The sequence below is a fragment of the Taeniopygia guttata genome, chromosome 21 (assembly GCF_048771995.1).
Source record: "Taeniopygia guttata chromosome 21, bTaeGut7.mat, whole genome shotgun sequence".
Classification (NCBI taxonomy): domain Eukaryota; kingdom Metazoa; phylum Chordata; class Aves; order Passeriformes; family Estrildidae; genus Taeniopygia; species Taeniopygia guttata.
The window spans coordinates 6,772,244-6,791,390 of NC_133046.1; the positions used below are offsets into that span (position 1 = coordinate 6,772,244).

General features: G+C 55.4%; 3 protein-coding genes across 5 annotated transcripts; 1 reads left to right on the forward strand and 2 right to left on the reverse strand.

Annotated features, from left to right (window-relative positions):
• Positions 1-1,105: 1,105 nt before the first annotated feature.
• LOC100221364 (basic phospholipase A2 CoaTx-II) lies at positions 1,106-4,614 on the reverse strand. Of its 3 annotated transcripts, none has more exons than XM_072917335.1 (9): positions 4,475-4,614; positions 4,044-4,096; positions 3,637-3,781; positions 3,420-3,526; positions 2,861-3,335; positions 2,432-2,488; positions 2,145-2,271; positions 1,620-1,726; positions 1,106-1,516 (listed from the first exon to the last, which is right to left on the reverse strand). In XM_072917335.1, exons 1-5 carry the CDS (start codon positions 4,597-4,599, stop codon positions 3,211-3,213), a joined length of 555 nt encoding a protein of 184 aa, XP_072773436.1. In that variant the 5' UTR covers positions 4,600-4,614; the 3' UTR covers positions 1,106-1,516; positions 1,620-1,726; positions 2,145-2,271; positions 2,432-2,488; positions 2,861-3,210. The 3 variants fall into 3 exon arrangements, with proteins under 3 accessions (XP_072773436.1, XP_041576309.2, XP_041576311.2); XM_041720375.2 differs by having other exon boundaries at positions 4,044-4,189; XM_041720377.2 differs by lacking the exons at positions 1,106-1,516; positions 1,620-1,726; positions 2,145-2,271; positions 2,432-2,488 and having other exon boundaries at positions 3,253-3,526; positions 4,044-4,189.
• Positions 4,615-6,163: 1,549 nt separating this feature from the next.
• LOC100219387 (phospholipase A2, membrane associated) lies at positions 6,164-8,496 on the reverse strand. The gene is made up of 4 exons (XM_030289229.4): positions 8,184-8,496; positions 7,356-7,506; positions 7,062-7,168; positions 6,164-6,572 (listed from the first exon to the last, which is right to left on the reverse strand). Exons 1-4 carry the CDS (start codon positions 8,332-8,334, stop codon positions 6,427-6,429), a joined length of 555 nt encoding a protein of 184 aa, XP_030145089.4. The 5' UTR covers positions 8,335-8,496; the 3' UTR covers positions 6,164-6,426.
• Positions 8,497-13,472: 4,976 nt separating this feature from the next.
• On the forward strand, positions 13,473-17,398 carry UBXN10 (UBX domain protein 10). The gene is made up of 2 exons (XM_072917274.1): positions 13,473-13,570; positions 16,408-17,398. The coding sequence occupies exon 2, from the start codon at positions 16,413-16,415 to the stop codon at positions 17,262-17,264; it is 852 nt and encodes a 283-aa protein (XP_072773375.1). The 5' UTR covers positions 13,473-13,570; positions 16,408-16,412; the 3' UTR covers positions 17,265-17,398.
• The last annotated feature ends 1,749 nt before the right edge of the window (positions 17,399-19,147 follow it).

Sequence of the window (19,147 nt, forward strand, 5' to 3'; positions counted from 1 at the left end):
GTGGCAGGTTTGCAGGATCCCGTCTCCAAATGGGAAATAAACCCTCCCCAAGCCAGATGCCTCCTGGGAAGCTGTGGATTTTGATTCATAGTATGAAAACCACAACTCTTGCAGTCCAGTTTATTGCAATGCTCTGAGGGGGTGCAGCATCTGAGCCAAAACATCAACATTTGGAGGATTTGTATGAATGGATTTGTACAGCCGGATGTCCAAGCAGGAAAATTCATGAGTGGTTAAAATTCACCCAGAATTTACAAAGGGAGCGTGTGATTCAGTTTATCCCAGCCTGCAATCTGTCTGGGATATCCATCCTCTCGGTGAGGATTTGATCCTTGATTTATGCCCTGCAATTATCAGCTGCTGGGTGAAGGGCTCCTCCCTCATCTCCCCCAGGGTTCCACAGCAGTGATTCCCTGTGTGACAGTTGGCAGAAGCATGGCTGATTTCAGGGCTATTTCTTGGTGCCATTGATTTTAGCTATGGGGCAATCCAGGGTGGGAATTCCAGCTGGGCATCAGCCCCTGAGGAAACAGTGTTTTGTTGCTTTTTCTGTGGCTTTATTTCATTGCTGAGCCTCCCTGGGGTGGTTTGGAGCCCAGAGACCTGCCGGGGTCAACACCCCAAGGCAAAAACCTGGGGATGCTGAAGTGGGGGGAAGCAGCTGCTGCCTGAGCTGCCTTTTCCTAAGGAATGTGCTCAGGGCTGTTGCAGAATTGGGCCAAAACATTCTTTTCTGGTGAGAACTCTTGTTTTGCTCAGCACTGGGTGTGAGGCAAGCTCCAGGCCATGCTGTCACAGCAGAGATTTAGGGGATCACAGAATATGCCGAGCTGGAAGGGACCCACAAGGATGATGGAAGTCCAAGCCCGACCCTCCCACTCCACCATGCCTGCCCCCAGCCCTTCCACCCGCCTCACTTCTCCACCTCTCAGACAAACGGGACATTTTCAGAGGCTGAAGGTTTAGAGCTAAGCTGGGGCAGTTCAGGGTGAGCCGTGTCCCCTCTCAAGTCTCAGTTTTGCTGAGTATTCAACAGGAAACCTGTGTGAGAGGTGAGGGGTGGTCGCTGGGCTCCCCTGAGTCACTGCACGCTGCGGACCGGTGCTTTGGGCTCTCTGGTTTTATTTTGGAGCAACAGGAGGGAATTTGCTGGGAAGCAAGAAGCGGAGGGAGCGGACAGGCTGCCGAGGGGAACGCTTCCATCTCTCCCCTCATCGGGACGAGGGGCAGGTCCGCTCCTCCCTTGTTTTGCTGTGCTGGACATCAAATCAGCGCTGCTCCCCCGGTTCTTGTCCTCGCCTCGAAGCCAAAATGCCCCGAGGAGGAGACTCGCCAGGGCTGGGAAGCGCTGCCGGCGCCGTGCCTTCGCCATCAGCGCGGAGATGCTTTCGCAAAAAGGAGTTTTTGCTTCAGCAGCGCCCGGCTCGTCCCCGGCACCGGGCGCGGAGCCGAGCCCGGCACAGCCGCGCCGCCCGCTCGCACCTGCAGGCGCCTCGCTGGCACCGCGTCCCGGAGCCTGCGGGCACCGAGAGCGGGGCTGAGACCTTCCCCGAGCCGGGCAAAGGGCTGGGGGTGCTGGGGAAAGGAAAGGGCATCCCCAGCCCCGGGCGAGCACTCACTGCAGGTGGGCATCCCTGCCCGGGGCGCAGAGAGCGGCTGCACGGGGCCCGGGCGGCAGCGGCGCGCTGCCAGCTTGGCATAGCAGCAGGCTCGGAGCTGGCAGCACCTGCGGGAGGAGGAGAGCCTGGGCTCGTCGGGAATGGGCACCCGCGGCTGCTGCCCCAGCTGGCACAGGCTCTGCGAGCCGCCAGCTCTGCTTCCCCCCGCTCTGGATCACCCAGAAGCTTCTCTGTCCTTCTCCTCCCCACGCAAGCCCTGCCCCGCATCCCGGCTTCAGCAGCATCCCCCTCCTCTGGTGCCACGCCACGGACCAGGCATTGTCACTGGCACCACCCTACCGACCCCGCGATGGAATTAGGGCTGAACACCGCATCACTTTCCTCGCTTCCCGAAAACCTGATTCCTTCCCGCTGCTGCCAAACACCCGCTCTGCATTTCGCAAAGCTTCAGGGAGCGCTGCTGGGGTGATGCAGAGCCCCGGGTTACCCCGGGACCAGCGTTAGCCCTCTGGGACAGCGTTGTACCGATCCACTGAAGCCCTCGAGGTGCCCCATCCCCTGTAGCATCCGTGGGCAGTCAGGTTTCCTACGGTGCTTCCCTCGAGTCCCGGTGTGAACGTGCGTGGGTGCTTCCCGTGAGCTGTGAACACGCCTAGAGTGACCGTAAAATGTGGATTTTTTTGTAAGTTAGTGCAGAAAAGAGGCGTGGGGAACTGGGTAGAGAAGGAGGCTTTGCTGGGAGTCTCCCTGAGGAGTGCACAGGAGTTTGGGGATGAGCCTGGCTCCTGTCTGCGGGTCGGGGATGCACTTACTGCAGGCAAACAGCATCGTCAGCACCAGCAGGACCTTCATCTTCCTCTGACCTGGGCCTGGGAGGAGAAACAGGGCACAGGCTCAGCCGGGCAGCGTGGCCAGTTTGAGAGGAGCTGCCGTGAGAAGCTTCCTCTGAAATCGGATCAACCCCAGGATCCGGAGGGAGGAGAGCAGCTGTGTCCCTCATATCAGCGTTGCTGCCTCTTGGCCGAGAAGCTGCCCCGCCACCTGAGCATCCCCAGCTGCTGTCCCACCCCTCCAGCCTTTCTCACCTGCCGTCCCCCCGTTTTTGGCCCCGGGGCACCTCTCCCCAGTGTGGGAATTTGGGAACGATTTCTCTTTTCCTGCAGGCTCGGGCCGCTCCCGCTGCCTCCTCCCAACATCCATCCCCCCGATGCTTTTCTTTGCAGAGCAGAGGAGTTGCTCACCAGGGATCTCGCTGCTGTCGGTCTGTCCTGCCGGGGAGAGCCTGCCCTCCGCCTCCAGCCCGCCAGCTCCAACTGGAAGTGCAGAATTCCTCGTCTGGCCCAAACCCACGGAGTGCTACGCCCCCATCCCCGGCCAGCCCCCCTCTCCCCTCTCGGGTGACGCAGGGGCCGAGAGCGAGTTCTTGGAAAGTTTTGGGAAGATGTTGACTATTTACGGGGATTTCTCTCCCTGCCCAGCCCAGCTCTCAGAGGACCGGGGACGCTGAACATTGTTTATCTCAGCGCAGGCAGGGATGAAGGGCGCTCCCGGCCCGACCCGCGCTTGCTGCGGTCCCGCATCGCAGCTCCCATCACCGGCACAGCTTGTTGGGGTAGAACTGGTAAAGTTTCTTGTAGCTCCCGGCGTTTCTCCTCAGGCACAGCGCCAGGCTGCGGTCGCACTCACAGGACAAGAAGGCGCACCGGGAGCCCTGACCTGCGGGACGAGGGGAGCCCAGGCTCAGCCCCGGCTTTGGGGGGGATGGCACCCCCTTTTCCCGTTTTCCAGGGCCCTACTCACTGCAGGAGAGCCTGCCATAGTGCCAGTTGTAGCAGTAGAGGCGTGTCTTGGCATCGCAGTGGTACTTCAGGAGGTTTTTGTAGCAAGTATCATGCAGCTGGCAGCATCTGCACAGGAGATTGAAGCTTTAGGGGATGCTGTTTTCTTCCCTTCACCCCACAGATTTAAAAATATTCGAGATCATGTCAGGGCAGGGGGTTTAAAAGTGGATTCTCACCTGTCTGTGGCATCCTTGGGCTGCCCCTTGCCCCCCAGACCGCAGTAGCAACCGTAGAAGCCGTAATACAGAAGAGCATTTTTCCCTGTCGCCTCTGAGATCATCTGGTGCAGCTCTAAGAGGCTCCCCTGGGCTGGGGACAAGCCTGGAGCAGGGGAAATCAGGGAGATCACGGTGATTCCCTGCCCTGCCAACAGCAGCTACATCCCTCCAGCCCCCAAACTGGCACCAGGGCGTTAGAAATTGTAATGCAAGGGAGAGGAAATGTGTTCCCAGCTTGGCAGAGGAGAGTTCTTGCATGTCTGGGAGAGCTGGTGATGGGGAGAGGGGGAGAAATCACCAGCCTGGTCCTGATTTCAATGGATGTAACTGCACAGAGGGCCTTGGGACTGAGAGAGGACACTTACCCCACACAAACAGCACGGAGAGGATGAGGAGAGAGTTCATCCTTCTGATGGCTCTGGGAGAGGAAACCAAACCATTCTCTGTTATAGTGACCACCTCCTTTCTTTCCTCATCATACAGGAGCAGAGATTCTCCCTCTCTCCAGGGACTAGGAGCAAAGAGAGAAGTAAAGATGCCCCTGTTGTTTCAGCACAAAGCATGAGGGATGGGAAGCGATGGGAATCACATGGGGGAGAGGTGGGGAAAAGCATAATCAGGAGAAAAATTGGAGGATGTTCAGCCTTTGAAGGCTGCACCCACTGCTCTCCTGTGCTGGCATCACAGGCAGCATCTCCTTCAATCCTGCTTCCCAGCATGGCACCTGCTCCCCACTGCAGCACAGCTTCTGGTGAGAGGAGGGAGAGAAGAAAAGCAATCCTCCATCCCCACTTACCTTGGGAAAGCCCTGCTGGCCTGCAGTGCCCTGCAGCCAGCTGTGCTTGCTTTATAAAGTGTGCTCCCATCTGCTTCGACCCAAATCTCACTGACTGGGTTTCCCTGCAAAGGAGAAGGTGCCATCCTTCCCCTTCCGAGGAATGGCAGAAATCCCCGACGCCCCAACTCCGTTCCCCACGCGTGGGGTGGGTGCTGGGTGGGATGAGGTGGAAAAGCAGCGTCACTTCCAGCCTGAGGAGGAAGCAAACATGCTCTTCCTCAGTCAGAGATGTCTCCTCCTCTCCCTTCCCAGCACCAAGGAGCCGCATCGGGGGGAAAAGAATAGCTCTGGTTTAGGCTGGGCATGGACACAGCAGGTTTGGGGTTTCAAGGTGTAAGGTGGTTCAAGGAGAGTTATCACTTCTTTGGGCAACACTAAAAGCATCTCTAAACATGCAGTTCCCAGAGTCACAAGGTTGGGCAGACACTAGATGATTGCACCCTCACCAGAAAACAGAGAAGCAAAATTAATATTCCGAGGTGAGAAAATTCAACTTCTCTTTATTTCTCTCCTTGTGGTTTTTCCACCCCCTCATTACACCCTCCTGCAGAAACCATTCAGTCATCAACTGCCCTCCTCAATTAGCACTTGCCTGATGTAAGTGCTCAAGGCTTTGAAATCTTCCTTCCTCTGTGGATTATTATTCTTTAACCCTTATTTCCAAGAGTCATGGAATCCCAGACAGGTTTGGGAGGGACATTAAGGAAGGAAGGTGACTTTCTGTGTCTCTTGTCTTGTGTGCTGGAAAAAGTTTTTTGTTGTCCTCCACAGACAAAGTTTTCAGCCAAGCCCTGATTCCAGCTCCACTTTGTCTCTGGTGTCACAAGTGATGCTCCCTGGCTGGCACGTGCCTTGTGCTTTTCTGAACTGCTCCCAGCCCGTTAATGCTCCTCTGGCTAATTACTGCCTCATTAATCATTTGCAATCCGTTTATGTACTCACGCTGTTTTCCCGCTTTTAGCGTGTTTGCATAACAAAATGCGTTTCTGTGAAATGCTTTGTATGGAATTGTTTATAGCAGGAAATAGATATAAAAGAAGAGTTGTGTCATTCCTAGTAAAAATCCTCATGTGCCAGAAGCCAAACATCCCAGAAGATACTGGGGATACTCCTGTGAGCTCCTCCCTGTGCTGAGCTGTGGCTCAGCTTGTCCTGACTCTGCACAAGAGGAAGAGGAAAATGATATACAACTTAAAAATTCCTGTGATTTGAAGCCTCTTATTGTACTCCTGAGACTGTTTTGTTAGCGTTCCTCACAAAGCTGTTTGGATGTGCCTTCTGAGCTAGGAATTAGAAATACATAGAATCCCGGAATCCCAGATTAGTGTGGGCTGGAAGGAGCCTTAAAGCTCATCCAGTGCTCTCTGTGCCATGGCAGGGACACCTTCCACTGTCCCAGGCTGCTCCAAGCCCTGTCCAGCCTGACCTTGGGCAGTGCCAGGGATCCAGGGGCAGCCCCAGCTGCTCTGGGCACCCTGTTCCCTGAACTTCTAGCTCCACATTGGGATAGACAGGGGAATTACAGCCCTGTCGGGACCATGGAAATTTTGTGGTGTGGCTGAGGGATGCAGAAGTGCTCCCCAGCCCCAGCAGCCACCGTTGCAGTGCCTGAATCTCAGCAGCCCTTACAGAAAAACACCGTGGAGAACCAGTTTGCATCCCTTTTATTGCATCTGTTATCTGTGCTGGGAAACGAAATCAAGAGAGGAGGAAGGGACAAAAAAGAGGAAGCTGGTGTGTCTTTCCAGGAACCGCTGGGGCTCCATCCGTGCTGTGTGTGCCCTTCTCACCCCGAGCTGCCCCTCACAGGGAGCCTCGGGGGCTCTGCCTTTACTGAGCCCCCAAGCCAAGCTTTTCTTGCTGGGGAAAAGCAGCCAAAATCTGGAACTCTGTGTGCAGATTCGCCCTCCTCAGCACTGGAGCTTGCTGCCTTGGCACTTGAGCTTGAGGTAGAAGCGGTAGGAGTTGTTGTAGGAGCGCAGGGTGCTGGCGAAGCACGAAGCCACCGCGGTGTCGCACAGGCAGGTCTCTGTCTCGCACCAGCTCTGCTCGTTACCTGCGGGGCACACCCGGAGCCCTGCGGTGCTTTCGGGGCCGGGGCCGAGGGGGAAGGGGAGAGAGGAGCGTGTCCCGGTGCGTGCCCTCCCCAGCCTGCCCACACCCTCAGTGCCCGTTTAGTGGTGGCAGCGGGGCTGGGCTCAGCCGGGGGATGCTGCCCTGCGTGCCCTGCCCTGCCCCGGGGCTGGGACTGGGGTTGGGGCTGGGGCTGGGGCTGGGGTTGGGGCTGGGGTTGGGGCTGGGGTTGGGGCTGGGGTTGGGGTTGGGGCTGGGGTTGGGGCTGGGGTTGGGGTTGGGGCTGGGGTTGGGGCTGGCACTGGGACTGGGGTTGGGGCTGGGACTGGGGCTGGGGCTGGCACTGGGGCTGGGGCTGGCACTGGGACTGGGATTGGGGCTGGGACTGGGGCTGGGGCTGGGGTTGGGGCTGGGACTGGGGCTGGGGCTGGGGCTGGGCCGGTGCTGCTGCCGCTGCCCAGCCCGTACTCACTGCAGGCGCTGTGCCCGTGGCTGGAGCTGAAGCGGTACGGGGTGATCAGGGGGCTGCAGCCGCCCTCCCTCAGCCTCCTGTAGCAGCAGTCGTGGGCTTGGCAGCACCTGCGGGGACACCGGGTCAAGGCGCGGCCCCCAAACCTCCCTCAGCACCCCGGAGGGCAGGGGAAGGTCCAACCTCAAAGGTCCGGGGAGAAGAGGGGGCGAGGACCGCGCTGGGCAGCGGTGCCAACCCCCGGCGCTGGGAGGCGAGAGCCTCGCAGGGGGCGATGGGGTCCCTCTGGGTACTCACCGGTCGGTGGCATCCACGGGGGTCCCGGAGCCGCCGATGCCGCAGAAACAGCCGTACCAGCTGTAGGACAGCAGGGCGCTCCTGCCCGTGGCCGCCCGGATCATCCGCTCCAGCTGCAGGACGCTGCTGCCGCTCCGGAGCGGGGAAAGCGCTGCGGGGCACGGACGGGCTGTGCCGGGGCAGGGCTGGCAGCCCGCGGGCATCCCCTGAGCCCTGAGCCCGGCACGGGCATGGCACTGCTCTGGCATCGCCCGAAACGTGCGCTTTGGGGGTTTGAACCGCAAGAAGCTTTATCCCCTCCTCCGCAATTATGGAATCATGGAACGGTTTGGGCTGGAAAGAGCCTCAAAGTCTTGTTTTGTTCCACCTCCTGCCATGGGCAGGGACACCTCCCACTATGCCAGGTTACCCCAAGCCCTGTCCAGCCCCACCTTGGGCACTTCTAGGAGTGGGACAGCCACAGCTGCTCTGGGCAATCTGTGCCAGGACCGTTCTCTCAGGGAGGATGGCTTTTTCATCTGGCTTTTACAGCCTCTAGATTTGGTCTGGCACAAGATATTTTGCCCTCTGGACTGACTCTGCCATCCCCCATCACCAGGATCAGCCAGGGGCTTGGCACAGGCAGGAAAGGTGACACAGGCTGGAGGGCTTCCCAAAATAAACATGGACATCAGCATCCCAAAGCTTCCCCTTCACCAACCCTCCTGCAGCAGTTCTACACAAAACACTAGGGAGAAACTGCCAGATTGAAACAAAGACACGAATTGTGCACAAAGACTCAGGTTTACAGATGGATTCTGGCCCGGCCAGGGACAGCAGGGCACTTACCACAAGCCAGGAGCACGGCAAGGAGGAGATTCCTCATCCTGGGCTGCCCTGGAGAGGGAACAACAAGGATGGGTGATGATCCCGGGCAGGACAGAAGCTTCTCCAGTGCCCACAGGAGCTGGGTGCACCCGGGCAGTGCCTCAGGTGACATTCCTGTGGGTGCCCAGCACTGTAAGGCTGAGTGAACCCTGCCTGCTCTGTATTCCAGTTTTGGGATGTGGGGCTTGGCAGGGATGGAGTAGCTTGTCCTGCCTGGGGCCGCTGGAGCAGCTCAGGACCTGCAGCCTTCCCCCCACGCCCTGAGCTGCCTGATGAACACCAGGGCAGTGAAATCCCCTCTTCTTACCCTGCCTGGCCCTGCAGCTCCAACGCTGCTAGCTCAGCGGGGTGGGTTTATATCCCTGCGAGGCCCACCCCCTCGTCTATCTGTGCTGATGGTGTCAGTTGTCCTAAGCCAGGCTTGCCTGGAACAGGGAGCTTCTCTTCCCCCAAAAACATGAGTTTTCCCACATCAGTGAGCACCAATTCTTCCTCCATCATCTTGCTCATCACTGGGCACGAGGCCATCTCCATCCCTGCATGAGGCCAGTGAAGGCCTTGGCCATGGCCATGGTTTTAAAATCCATGGGATTTGGTGGCTGGATGTTGGAGTCTGAGGTATTGATGATTCTGAGATTGTAAAAAGTTTTTGTCTTTTTGCTCCGTGGCTAAAGAAGAAGTCATAATTCGTCTGTGTTGGTTTTTAAGGTGGTTTATTCTGTTTATCTCTAACATGTTCTGCTGCCCTGCCGCAGCTCTGTCCTGCAGGGCAGCGTGTGGGGCTCTGCCCTCAGTGGGATGGTACAAACATTAAATACCAGAAACTACCTGTGCTGGATTTACAATAACGTGCCAATATCTGTCACCTACGTTGGACAGTGTGTCCCCAGCCTGAACCAACAGAAAAATGCCAACACCACCGTGAAACATGGAGGGCATGAAGAAGGAGAAAAAGGACAAGGCACACCCAATTCCTCCATCTTGTGCCCTTTGAACCCCTAATCTAGAATCCTAAAATTTTACTTTTGCACCCATGCCAGACTTAATTATTATTCATATCAAACACTCAGAGCTGGTAATTCATCCTGTAAGATTGAAAACTCTTTTCCATGGACAGAGATCACAGCCAGTGTCTCTGGGGGCTCTGTCCAGGGGGGTTCCTGACCCCTGCCAGGGTCCCAGACCTTCCAAAGCAACCGAAGAGAAGCTCTAAATTGCCACAGCTGGAGAACTGGGACAAAAGCAGAGAACCAGTTTGCAACCCTTTTATTGTATCTGTTATCTGTGCTGGGAAACGAAATCAAGAGAGGAGGAAGGGACAAAAAGAGGAACCGGTGGGGCTCCATCCGTGGTGTGTGTGCCCTTCTCACCCCGAGCTGCCCCCCACAGGGAGCCTTTACTGAGCCCCCAAGCCAAGCTTTTCTTGCTGGGGAAAAGCAGCCAAAATCTGGAACTCTGTGTGCAGATTCGCCCTCCTCAGCACTGCAGCTTGCTGCCTTGGCACTTGAGCTTGAGGTAGAAGTGGTAGGAGTTGTTGTGGGAGGATGGCCCCTCAGAGGCCCTTGAATCCTTGTTTCGGGTGTAGAGGCAGCACTTCAGGCTCAGTATTTCCTCAGTTTTGCCAACTCACCTCCTGAACCCTGAAAGATGGTTTCCCTTGTCTCCTTCCTTGCAACTGCTCCCCCCAAATCCATGGCTGCATCCAAATCCAGCAGTGCCAAACTGCAAGGGAGAGCAGCAAACACCAGGATTGCAGTTCCTGAGTCTGCAGTTTTCCTGTCCTACCCTCAGGTTTTCGAGGCAAGGGATCTGTGAAATAAAACCACCAGCAGCAAAGGCTGGAAAGGCCATGAAAACCTGACTTGCAATGCTTTGGGAATACAGTTTATTTAATTACCATAACCCAAACAGAATGCAGAGACACGAGGGAGACAGAAAACCAGAGAAGATAAGGAACAAAAGCTGCTGTTTTCCCTTGAAACGGTGGGGCCAAGAGCAAACACAGACACAAATGCAGGTATCAGGAGATATGCAGGACCCCACCCTCAGGGATTAACCTCACTCCTGGGGAAGGGAATTCGGGGTTGGAAATTGTACAGAAATGACCTTCAGACTGGTCTGGAGGCAAGAAGAGAAACCGTTGTTGAAATTCCCAAGAGCCACCAAAGCTGACACTGGGAGGGATGTCACCTCTCAGCTGCCCTCCAGCGTGCCAGAGCTTCTGTCCCAGGGTTTTCCTTCCCTCTGACCTTTTATTTCCTGCTGCAAGTGGAACAAAACCCCATCCCAGCCTGTGAAGGATGGGGCGTGACATCTCCCCTCTCACCATCTGCACAAGAAACCACTCCAAAATTCCACAGTGACAACCCCAACCCCTGCTTTCCCCACCTGGCTTTTAAAACCAGGACATCCCTAATAATAAATTAATCAATCCCTTTCCCACTTCCTCCACAAAATACTTCCACTGCAGAAGGTTTTCCCCACTGTGGTAGTTGTTGTCTGTGCTGCTGCTGCTTTGGCATTGCAGGCCCTCAGATCTGGGGGGAAAATTTGGGGGTTTGCTGTAGATTTTGGATAAATCTGTGTGGAAAGCATTGTTCAGAGACATAAATAGAGAGCTGGGATCATGTGGATTTGGGATCCACACGTGGTTTTAACCAAATCCCCTCATTTTAAGATCTCCCTCTCTGTGGAGGATCCACTCAGGGGAGTGCCCACAGGAAGTTAAACTCTGTCTTTAACTAACCCACAAACTCAAGGGCTTAAAAACCACCTGTGGAAGTTATTATCCCATTGGAAATGTGGAACTTCTCAGCCTTCCTATGGAGCAAGGAGAGCTGGGTATCACCCACCCATCTGTTTGCTCAGGGCCTTACTGAAGTGTAAATACCCGTGTGCTTTGATCTGCAACATTGCTAAACATCCTGGGCTGGAGGGAGCTGATAGGAAACTATTTCCCTCCTAATTTTATTTCTTTTTCGTGCACAGGTTTGCCTTGATCCTCCCACCCTGCAGGGTGGAGACCCCAAGTTTATGGTGGAAGTTTATTGCTTGTTTCTTGCTGTCTTCGATGGGCAGTGGGAGCAGCAGCTGCTTAAGTAGGAGTGGGTTTAGAAAGGGATTTGTGGGGGGAGATGGAAAAGGTTGGTGTTATGTGGGGTGTTCCCAGAAGGAAAACTGACTCAGGGATCCTTTGTAGCCAGGGGGGATCAGGAGGACTCCCCCTTCCTCCCAGCTGCAGCTTTCCCAGCACAAAGAAACTTCCCCAAAAGAGTTGTTTTAGGTCCCCTTGTGATCTTGTATGTAATTTTAAAAAGGTGTTTTCCTCAGAATTCATGAGTTTGGTGTTTATTTGTGTGGTTTGATTCAGTGGTCACTGGATCACAGGGAGGTTAAACCCAGTCTTGTGCTCCCATCCTGCTGCCTTTGCTCAGGAGGGTCTCTAACACCTTGGTTTTAATCTGTTAGGGCTTAACTCCAAAGACCTGGGTATTCAGCAGGGTGACACTGTTGTGGTTTTGCCTGGGGTGAGCTGGAGGAATGGGAATTCCTGCTGGAGGGTTGGGGCATCCCAGTACCAGGGACATCTCTGGCTGGAGTTTGTGAGAGGCCCCTGAGCCACCCTCTGCTCCCCCCATCCTTTGTGTCCAGTGTGACCAGCGGGACAAAACCTCCAGAATCTTCCCAATGTCCTGGGGTTGCTGCTGTGCCGTGCCAGGCCTGAGGCCGTGTCACAGCCCTGTGCAGAGCCCACAGTGGGTCACGGCTGTCCCCGAGCCTGGGGACATCCACTGGAACATCACAGCTATTCCCAGCCCGGGTTCCATCCACCCCGGGACAGCCTGGTTGTCCCCATCCCTGTGTCCACACCGGGACATCCCAGCTATTCCCAGCCCTGGGTCCACCCTGGAACATCCCAGCTGCCCCATGCCTGGATCTGTCCCTGGATCCATCCCGGGACATCCCAAATGTCTCCCCCACCCCGATCCTTGGATCCATCCCGGGACATCCCAGCTGTCCCACCTCTATTCCCCTCCCTGGATCCATCCCGGGACATCCCAGCTGCCCCACTCCTGCCCGTTCCCATCTCCATTCCCATCCACCCCTGTTCTCATCCCTGTTCCCTTTTGCATTTCTATCCCTGTTCCCATTCCCGTCCATCCTGGTTCCCACTGATGCTCCCATTGCCATTCCTATCCCTATTCCCCTCCCTGTTCCCATTCCCAATTCCCCATTCCTATTCCTGTCTCTGTTCCCATCCACGCTCCCATTCCCATTCCTGTTCCCATTCCCGTTCTCATCCCCATTCCCATTCCCACTCCCATTCCTGTTGCTGTTGCTATTCCCATCCCCATTCCCCCTTCCCATTCCCATTTCCTGTTCCCATTCCCATTCCCTGTTCCCATTCCCATCCCCATTCCCATTCCTGTTTCCTTCCCTATCCCCATGCCTCCACTCCTGTTCCCATCCCTGTTCCCTGTTCCCATTCCCCATTCCTGTTCCCATTTCCAGTTCCCGCCCCCATCCCCATTCCCCATTCACATTCCCTTTCCCTGTTCCTGTACCCATTCCCATTTTCTGTTCACATTCCCATTCCCCATTCCTCGTTCCCATCCCAGTCCCCATTCCTGTTCCATCCCTATCCCCATTCCCTGCTCCCATTCCCCATTCCCCATTCCCATTCCCATTCCCATTCCCATTCCCATTCCCATTCCTGTTCCCATTCCTGTTCCCATTCCCATTCCCATTCCCATTCCCATTCCCATTCCCATTCCCGTTCCCGTTCCCATTCCCATTCCTGTTCCCTTTTCCGTTCCCATTCCCGTTCCCATTCCCGTTCCCATTCCCATTCCCATTCCCATTCCCATTCCCGTTCCCGTTCCCTTTCCTGTTCCCATTCCCGTTCCCATTCCCATTCCCATTCCCGTTCCCATTCCCATTCCCCATTCCTGATTCCCGTTCCCGTTCCCATTCCCATTCCCATTCCCGATTCCCGTTCCCGTTCCCATTCCCGTTCCTATTCCCATTCCCGTTCCCGTTCCCATTCCCATTCCCATTCCCATTCCATTCCCCATTCCCCATTCCCCATTCCCCATTCATTCCCCATTCCTGTTCCTGTTCCCATTCCTGTTCCCATTCCCATTCCCATTCCCATTCCCATTCCCATTCCCATTCCCATTCCCATTCCCATTCCCTGTTCCCGTTCCCATTCCCATCCCCATCCCCATCCCCATTCCCGTTCCCGTTCCCGTTCCCGTTCCCGTTCCGTTCCCGGGCGGGGCGGGGTTCGCGCTCCCGGAAGTGCCGCGGTCGCCGCGGTAACGGCGTGTGCGGCGGGACCGGGGCAGGTGAGGGACGGCGGGACCGGGACCGGGACGGGACCGGGGAAGGGACCGGGGAAGGGACCGGGACCAGGACTGGGGAAGGGACCGGGACCGGGGAAGGGACCGGAGAAGGGACCGGGAAAGGGACCGGGGCCGGGAAGGGACGGGGGAAGGGACCGGGGAAGGGACCGGGAAAGGGACCGGGGAAGGGACCGGGGCCGGGAAGGGACCGGGGAAGGGACCGGGACCGGAGAAGGGACCGGGACCAGCACCAGGGAAGGGACCGGGAAAGGGACCGGGGAAGGGACCGGGACCGGGGAAGGTGCCCGGTCAGCTCCTGGCGCTGTGCAGCCGCGCTCGGGCCGCGGGCCCGGCCCTGGGCTCAGCCCCAGCCCCGGCTGTGGCTCGGCTGTGGCCCGGAGGGCTCTGCCGGGGCTGTGCCAGCCCTCACCGGGACAAGTGCGCAGGGACTGATCCCGGGAAGTTCCACCTGAGCTGAGGAAGGACTTCCTTAAACCCCCGGAATCCGCTGCGCAGAGAGGACAATGGTCCCTCACCAGAGATCTCACAGACCCATCTCACACAGTGCTGTGCCCTGTGCTCTGGGCTGGCCCTGCTGCAGCAGGGAGGTGGCACGGAGCTGCCATGGTCCCTTCCAGCTGTGCTGTGGCTCAGGGCTGCGAAGTGCCCAGCCCCGCAGGCCCTGTGGGCACCTGTGGGCACAGCCCTCGTGGCTGTGCTTCCCCGTCCCTCCCCTGCCCACACCCCGTGTTTCAGCCTCTCCCCTCTAACATCAGCCGGGCTGGGGCGGTGCAGACACTCGATGAGGGTCCCACCAGGGTTGGTTGGTTGGGGGTTCATCCCTGGAAGTGGCAGCGTCCCTGGGGATGTTTCTAAGTGCTCCCGTGCGCTGGGGAGTTTTGCGTTGTTGCGTTGTCGCCTTGGAGTTAATTTGTTAGCGGTAGGAAGGGGGAGGCACAGCCCCTGTCCCTCCCACGGGCTCCTGGGGAGCTGCCATGGGCCACCTGGGCCAGTGTCCTTGTCACCTTCCGCTGGGACAGGTCTGTCAGCTGGGCTGGCAGGCTGTGCTGGGACTCTGCCTTGGCCGTGCTGAGCTGGAGGAGAAATGAAATGTTAAATAACAATCACATCCCTGGCAAAGTGCCATAGGGGCTGTTCTCTCTGTTTGGTTTCAAATAGAATCCCAGAAGGGTTTGGGTTGGAAGGGAACTCAAAGATCATCTTGTTCCACCCCTACCATGGGCAGGGACACCTTCCACTGTCCCAGGCTGCTCCCAGCCCAGTCCAGCCTGGCCTTGGACAGTGCCAGTGATCCAGGGGTAGCCACAGCTTCTCTGGGCAACCTGTGCCAGGGCCTGCCCACCCTCACAGGGAAGAATTTCATCCCAAGAGCCCATCTAACCCTGTCCTCTGGCAGTGGGAGCCATTTCCCCTTGTCCTGGCACTCCAGGCCCTTGCCCACAGTCTCCATCTTTCCTGTTGGCTCCTCCACAGTTAGGTCACCCTGGAGCCTTCTCTTCTCCAGGTGAACAATCCCAGCTCTCCCAGCCTTTCCTCCCAGCAGAGCTGCTCCATCCCTCTGCTCATCCTGGTGCCTCCTCTGGGCTCTCTCCAGTAGCTCCAGGTCCTTCCTGTGCCGGGCCCCAGGGCTGGGGCAGCTCTGCAGGTCGTTCTTCTCCCAGAGCTGCTCTTCATCCCTCCTCCCCCAGGTGTGCCTGGGATGGCCTCACGCCCTTGGCTTTGCTGAGCTCCATGAGGTTTGCATTGAGCAATGTGCTGCTGGGGTGCCAAACAGAGCTGAATGTGACTGTGCCATTTCTGGAGAATGCCAAGCAATCCAAGGGGACCTTTTTCCCCCCTTGGTAAATGCTGTCACAAACCCCACAGGAACAGAAGAGGAGGTTCCCTGTGGCACTTCTCCAAAACGTTGTTGTGAGGTTGTGACCCAGTGGCCGGGCTGTGTGTCCTGGCATAGCTGAGAGCTCCAAGTGCAGCTTCCTTTGGGAAACACGCAGCAGAATGTGGCTTCCCCTCAGTGGAGGTTGTATGACAGAATCATGGAATATCCTGAGCTGGAAGGGATCCACCAGGATCATCCAGTCCAACCCCTGGCCCTGCACACACCCCAACAATCCCACCCTGGGCATCCCTGAGAGCCTTGTCCAAATGCTCCTGGGGCTGTGGCAGCCTCGGGGCTGTGCCCATCCCCTGGGGAGCCTGGGCAGTGCCAGCACCCTCTGGGGGATGAACCTTTCCCTGATATCCAGCCCAAACCTCCCTGACAGAGCTCCAGCCATTCCCTCAGGTAAATCATTCTCTGTTAAGCAGCTTTTGGTCACTGGAGAGTCAGAACAGGTTTCTATGTATTGAATCAGGGTTTTTGAATCTCAGTGGTCTTGAAATACCTTTAAAATATGAAGTCAGTCTTATCCCAAAATCTAAAACGGGAACTGAATCTGTCACTGTGAGAACAGTGAAAAGGCCAGAGCTGTGCTCTGAGCTTCACTCACCTCCCATTTATTCTGAGTTTCCAGCTTCAGAAGAAAGAAATTGTTATTTCCATCAAAAACTTAGAGTCAGTGGCGAAAGACACGAGTCCCCAAAGCTCTGGGTCAGCTTCACACAATTCCTGCCAGAGCCAGTCCCTATAAATAACCCCTCTCTCCCCTCTGGGACTCAGCCCTTACTGCAGGGTTGCAGTGACACCCATGTGATACCCAGCGATGCCCATGCAGCGATACCCCACTTACTTCTGTCGTTTCCTGACGTGCAGCACAGCGTGGGAGCCTGAAGTCTCCTGGCCAGTTCCTCTAACTTCTCCCTCTGCTCCTGGCCCACAGGTGCGATGGCCACAGCGGCTTTCGGGGACTCGGCACCAGCTCAGCTCTGCTCCCCTCTGGGCACAGCCCCGCTGCCCTGGGCCGGCACCATCACCATGCACGTCTCCAGGCCCAAATCTGCCAAGGGACAGAGGCCAAGCTTGAGCCACCGTCAGGGCACGGGAGCCTGTCCGTGCCATGAGCCATCTTCCCCGCCAGCAGCCTCTCCTCGGGAATTAGCGACGAGCCGGAGAGCACCGCTCAGCAGAGCGGCGTTCCCACCTGCCCAGGTGTCTCCTGAGGAAATCCCAAAGCTCCTGCAGCAAGTGCCTTTGAAGAGCTCCTCCTCCCTGAACAAGTACCGGGTGCTCCCCTCCATCGGCAGGAAGGGCGCAGGGGGCAGCGCCGTGGAAGCGTTGGCTGAACGGACCGACCGGCTGGAAGTGGGCGAGGGGCAGGAGGATGAGGATGCTCCAAAAACCATCCAGACTTTTTCTGAAGGACGGGAATTTACCAGCACACTGTCAGGAAGCGGCATTCCCACTGAAGAGAGCTCACACATGCACTGTGCCCCTGAGCAGTGGGGAAGGCAAGCGAGGCAGGAGAGCCTGGAGGAGCCGCAGGTGCTGCTCGCTGTCCGATCTCCCTCTGGGCGGAGGTTTGAGCACCACTTCAGGCCCTCTGACAGCCTCCAGAAGGTCCTTGCCGTGGCAGGACAGAAACTGTTGGCCGATTACCAACACTGCAGCGTTGAAACCATGGAGGTGCCCCGGAGGAGCTTCTCTGACCTTACAAAGTCCCTTCAGGAGTGTGGGATCCTCCCAAAGTCTGTGCTGTGCATCCGACAGGACGAGCAGCACGGTGCAGCAGATCTTTAGGTGCACAGAGACACCGTGGATCCTTCTGCTCAGCGGGGTGCATTGCTTCTTCCAAAAAACTGAGAGTCTGATGCTTCCAGCATGTTCTTCTTAATCTTCTATCTCCCACAAAATCCCCATCCAGCAGAGTTATGGATATGTAATAGTACTTGAAATAGTATTTCAGAGAATAGTTATTTCAGATGCATAAACCTGATTCATACAGAACAGCCTGTGCCATCACAAATTTCTGCCTCAGCACCACCAACCTTCAACCTTTTCTGGTTTGTTGAAGTTGCTGATGTTCTTTGAAAACTCAGGTTTACAAGACTTCTCCCCTTGTCCTTTTCTGTGTTTTGGGAAGGTACCACTTCTCTGAATGCAGAAGCACCACTTGGAAGGTAGACACAGAACTGGTTTAGCTACAGGACCACTGTCACTGTCGAGGCAGGACAGGAATGAATAGACTCTGATCAGAAGGCTGCTGAGAGTAAAACTCAGATTTATTCAAAACACACTGCTCTTTTATACAGAGCTTCGCAAAGGCCAAATCCACTGGTCCTGAAGTGAAAACAGCTCACAGCATTGGTGCAGAGTGCTTGATGCACAGTGATAGAACTTAACTATAAACAATGGGAACAACAAGAGAGATAAAGAATTATTTACATTCTCTCCAGCTCTTTCTCAGGTGTCTGCCTGGCTAGAAACTCTCAGTTTCTTTCCTTGACTGAATCTGAGTCCCACAGACCACCTCCAGTAGCTTATCATTATCCTAAACGTCTTCTCAAGAGACTGAAAAGGAGATCAAACCCCAAACACACCTGGAAATAACAGTAATAACACATTAATGAGTTATTGTAAAGTATTACATTGCAAGACTGATTGTAAAATACCTGTGAGGGCTCAGGTCTTTCTGGGTAACCTCAGTCCAGCTCTTAACTGTGACTAAATCATATTTTTAAGAACAAAGAATTATTATTTTGGCTATCTTGGGGAGCAACAGGATTTTCTCCTTGGTTTTCCTTCTCTTATTTGGCTCCTGTGGTACACAGGTAAGAAGAGATGGATAGTTAAGGGATATTACAGATAATTCCACTCAGACTACACTGAACTTAGTCCAAGAAGCAAGTGCTGCTTTGGGAATTTTTAAATAAGGTATTAATGGGAATTGGCTGAAGGAGTAAGCCATCTTTTACTAAACCATCATAAAAAGGCTCGTTGGGTGACTTAGCAGGATTAGGAAAATACAATGTGCTTGTGCTAAAAAAGAGAAATATCTTCTATTTATAATGGAATTTCAAAGGCAGTAATTTTTAATCTCCTTTAACAATGGACCACTTGCCACAGATGAGTGAGTTTAAATGTTTTGAGGCAAACCAAATTTATTTTGAAGCTCAGTGTAAGTGCCAAAGCAACTTGGCACAGGAGCACAAGCACAACAGGAGCAGAAAGCTGATTGCTGGTGCTGGCTGTGAGTGTGGTACCTGATGCTAAATCAAGTGTTCAGAGTCCAGCAGCTTTGTAAAACCGGTATCTGATGGAACAGTGGTCCCTGCTGCTGTTGGTGATGGGAATCACGCAGCAGCAGTCCCAGATATCGAAACACGTGGATGCCTTCAACAGAACCACAAGGTATTTCACTTGGTTTCAGGAAAAGGGACTATTTTCCATGTTTCCTTCAGTGTTAGGTAGTTAACTCCCTATTCCTGCCTGTTGTGTGTACTGTGTTACTCCTACATTTCAGAGTGTTCCCATCCTGTGTTAAATAAAACCTTTTAGGCTGAAACTTGAACTTCAAATGACTTACATGAGCTGAAGTTTATCCATCACTCCTGCTCTTAAGAAACCTTTAATTTGATGGCAAATACCTCAGGGGCTGCCCAAATCAGCCTTTGGATGGTCAC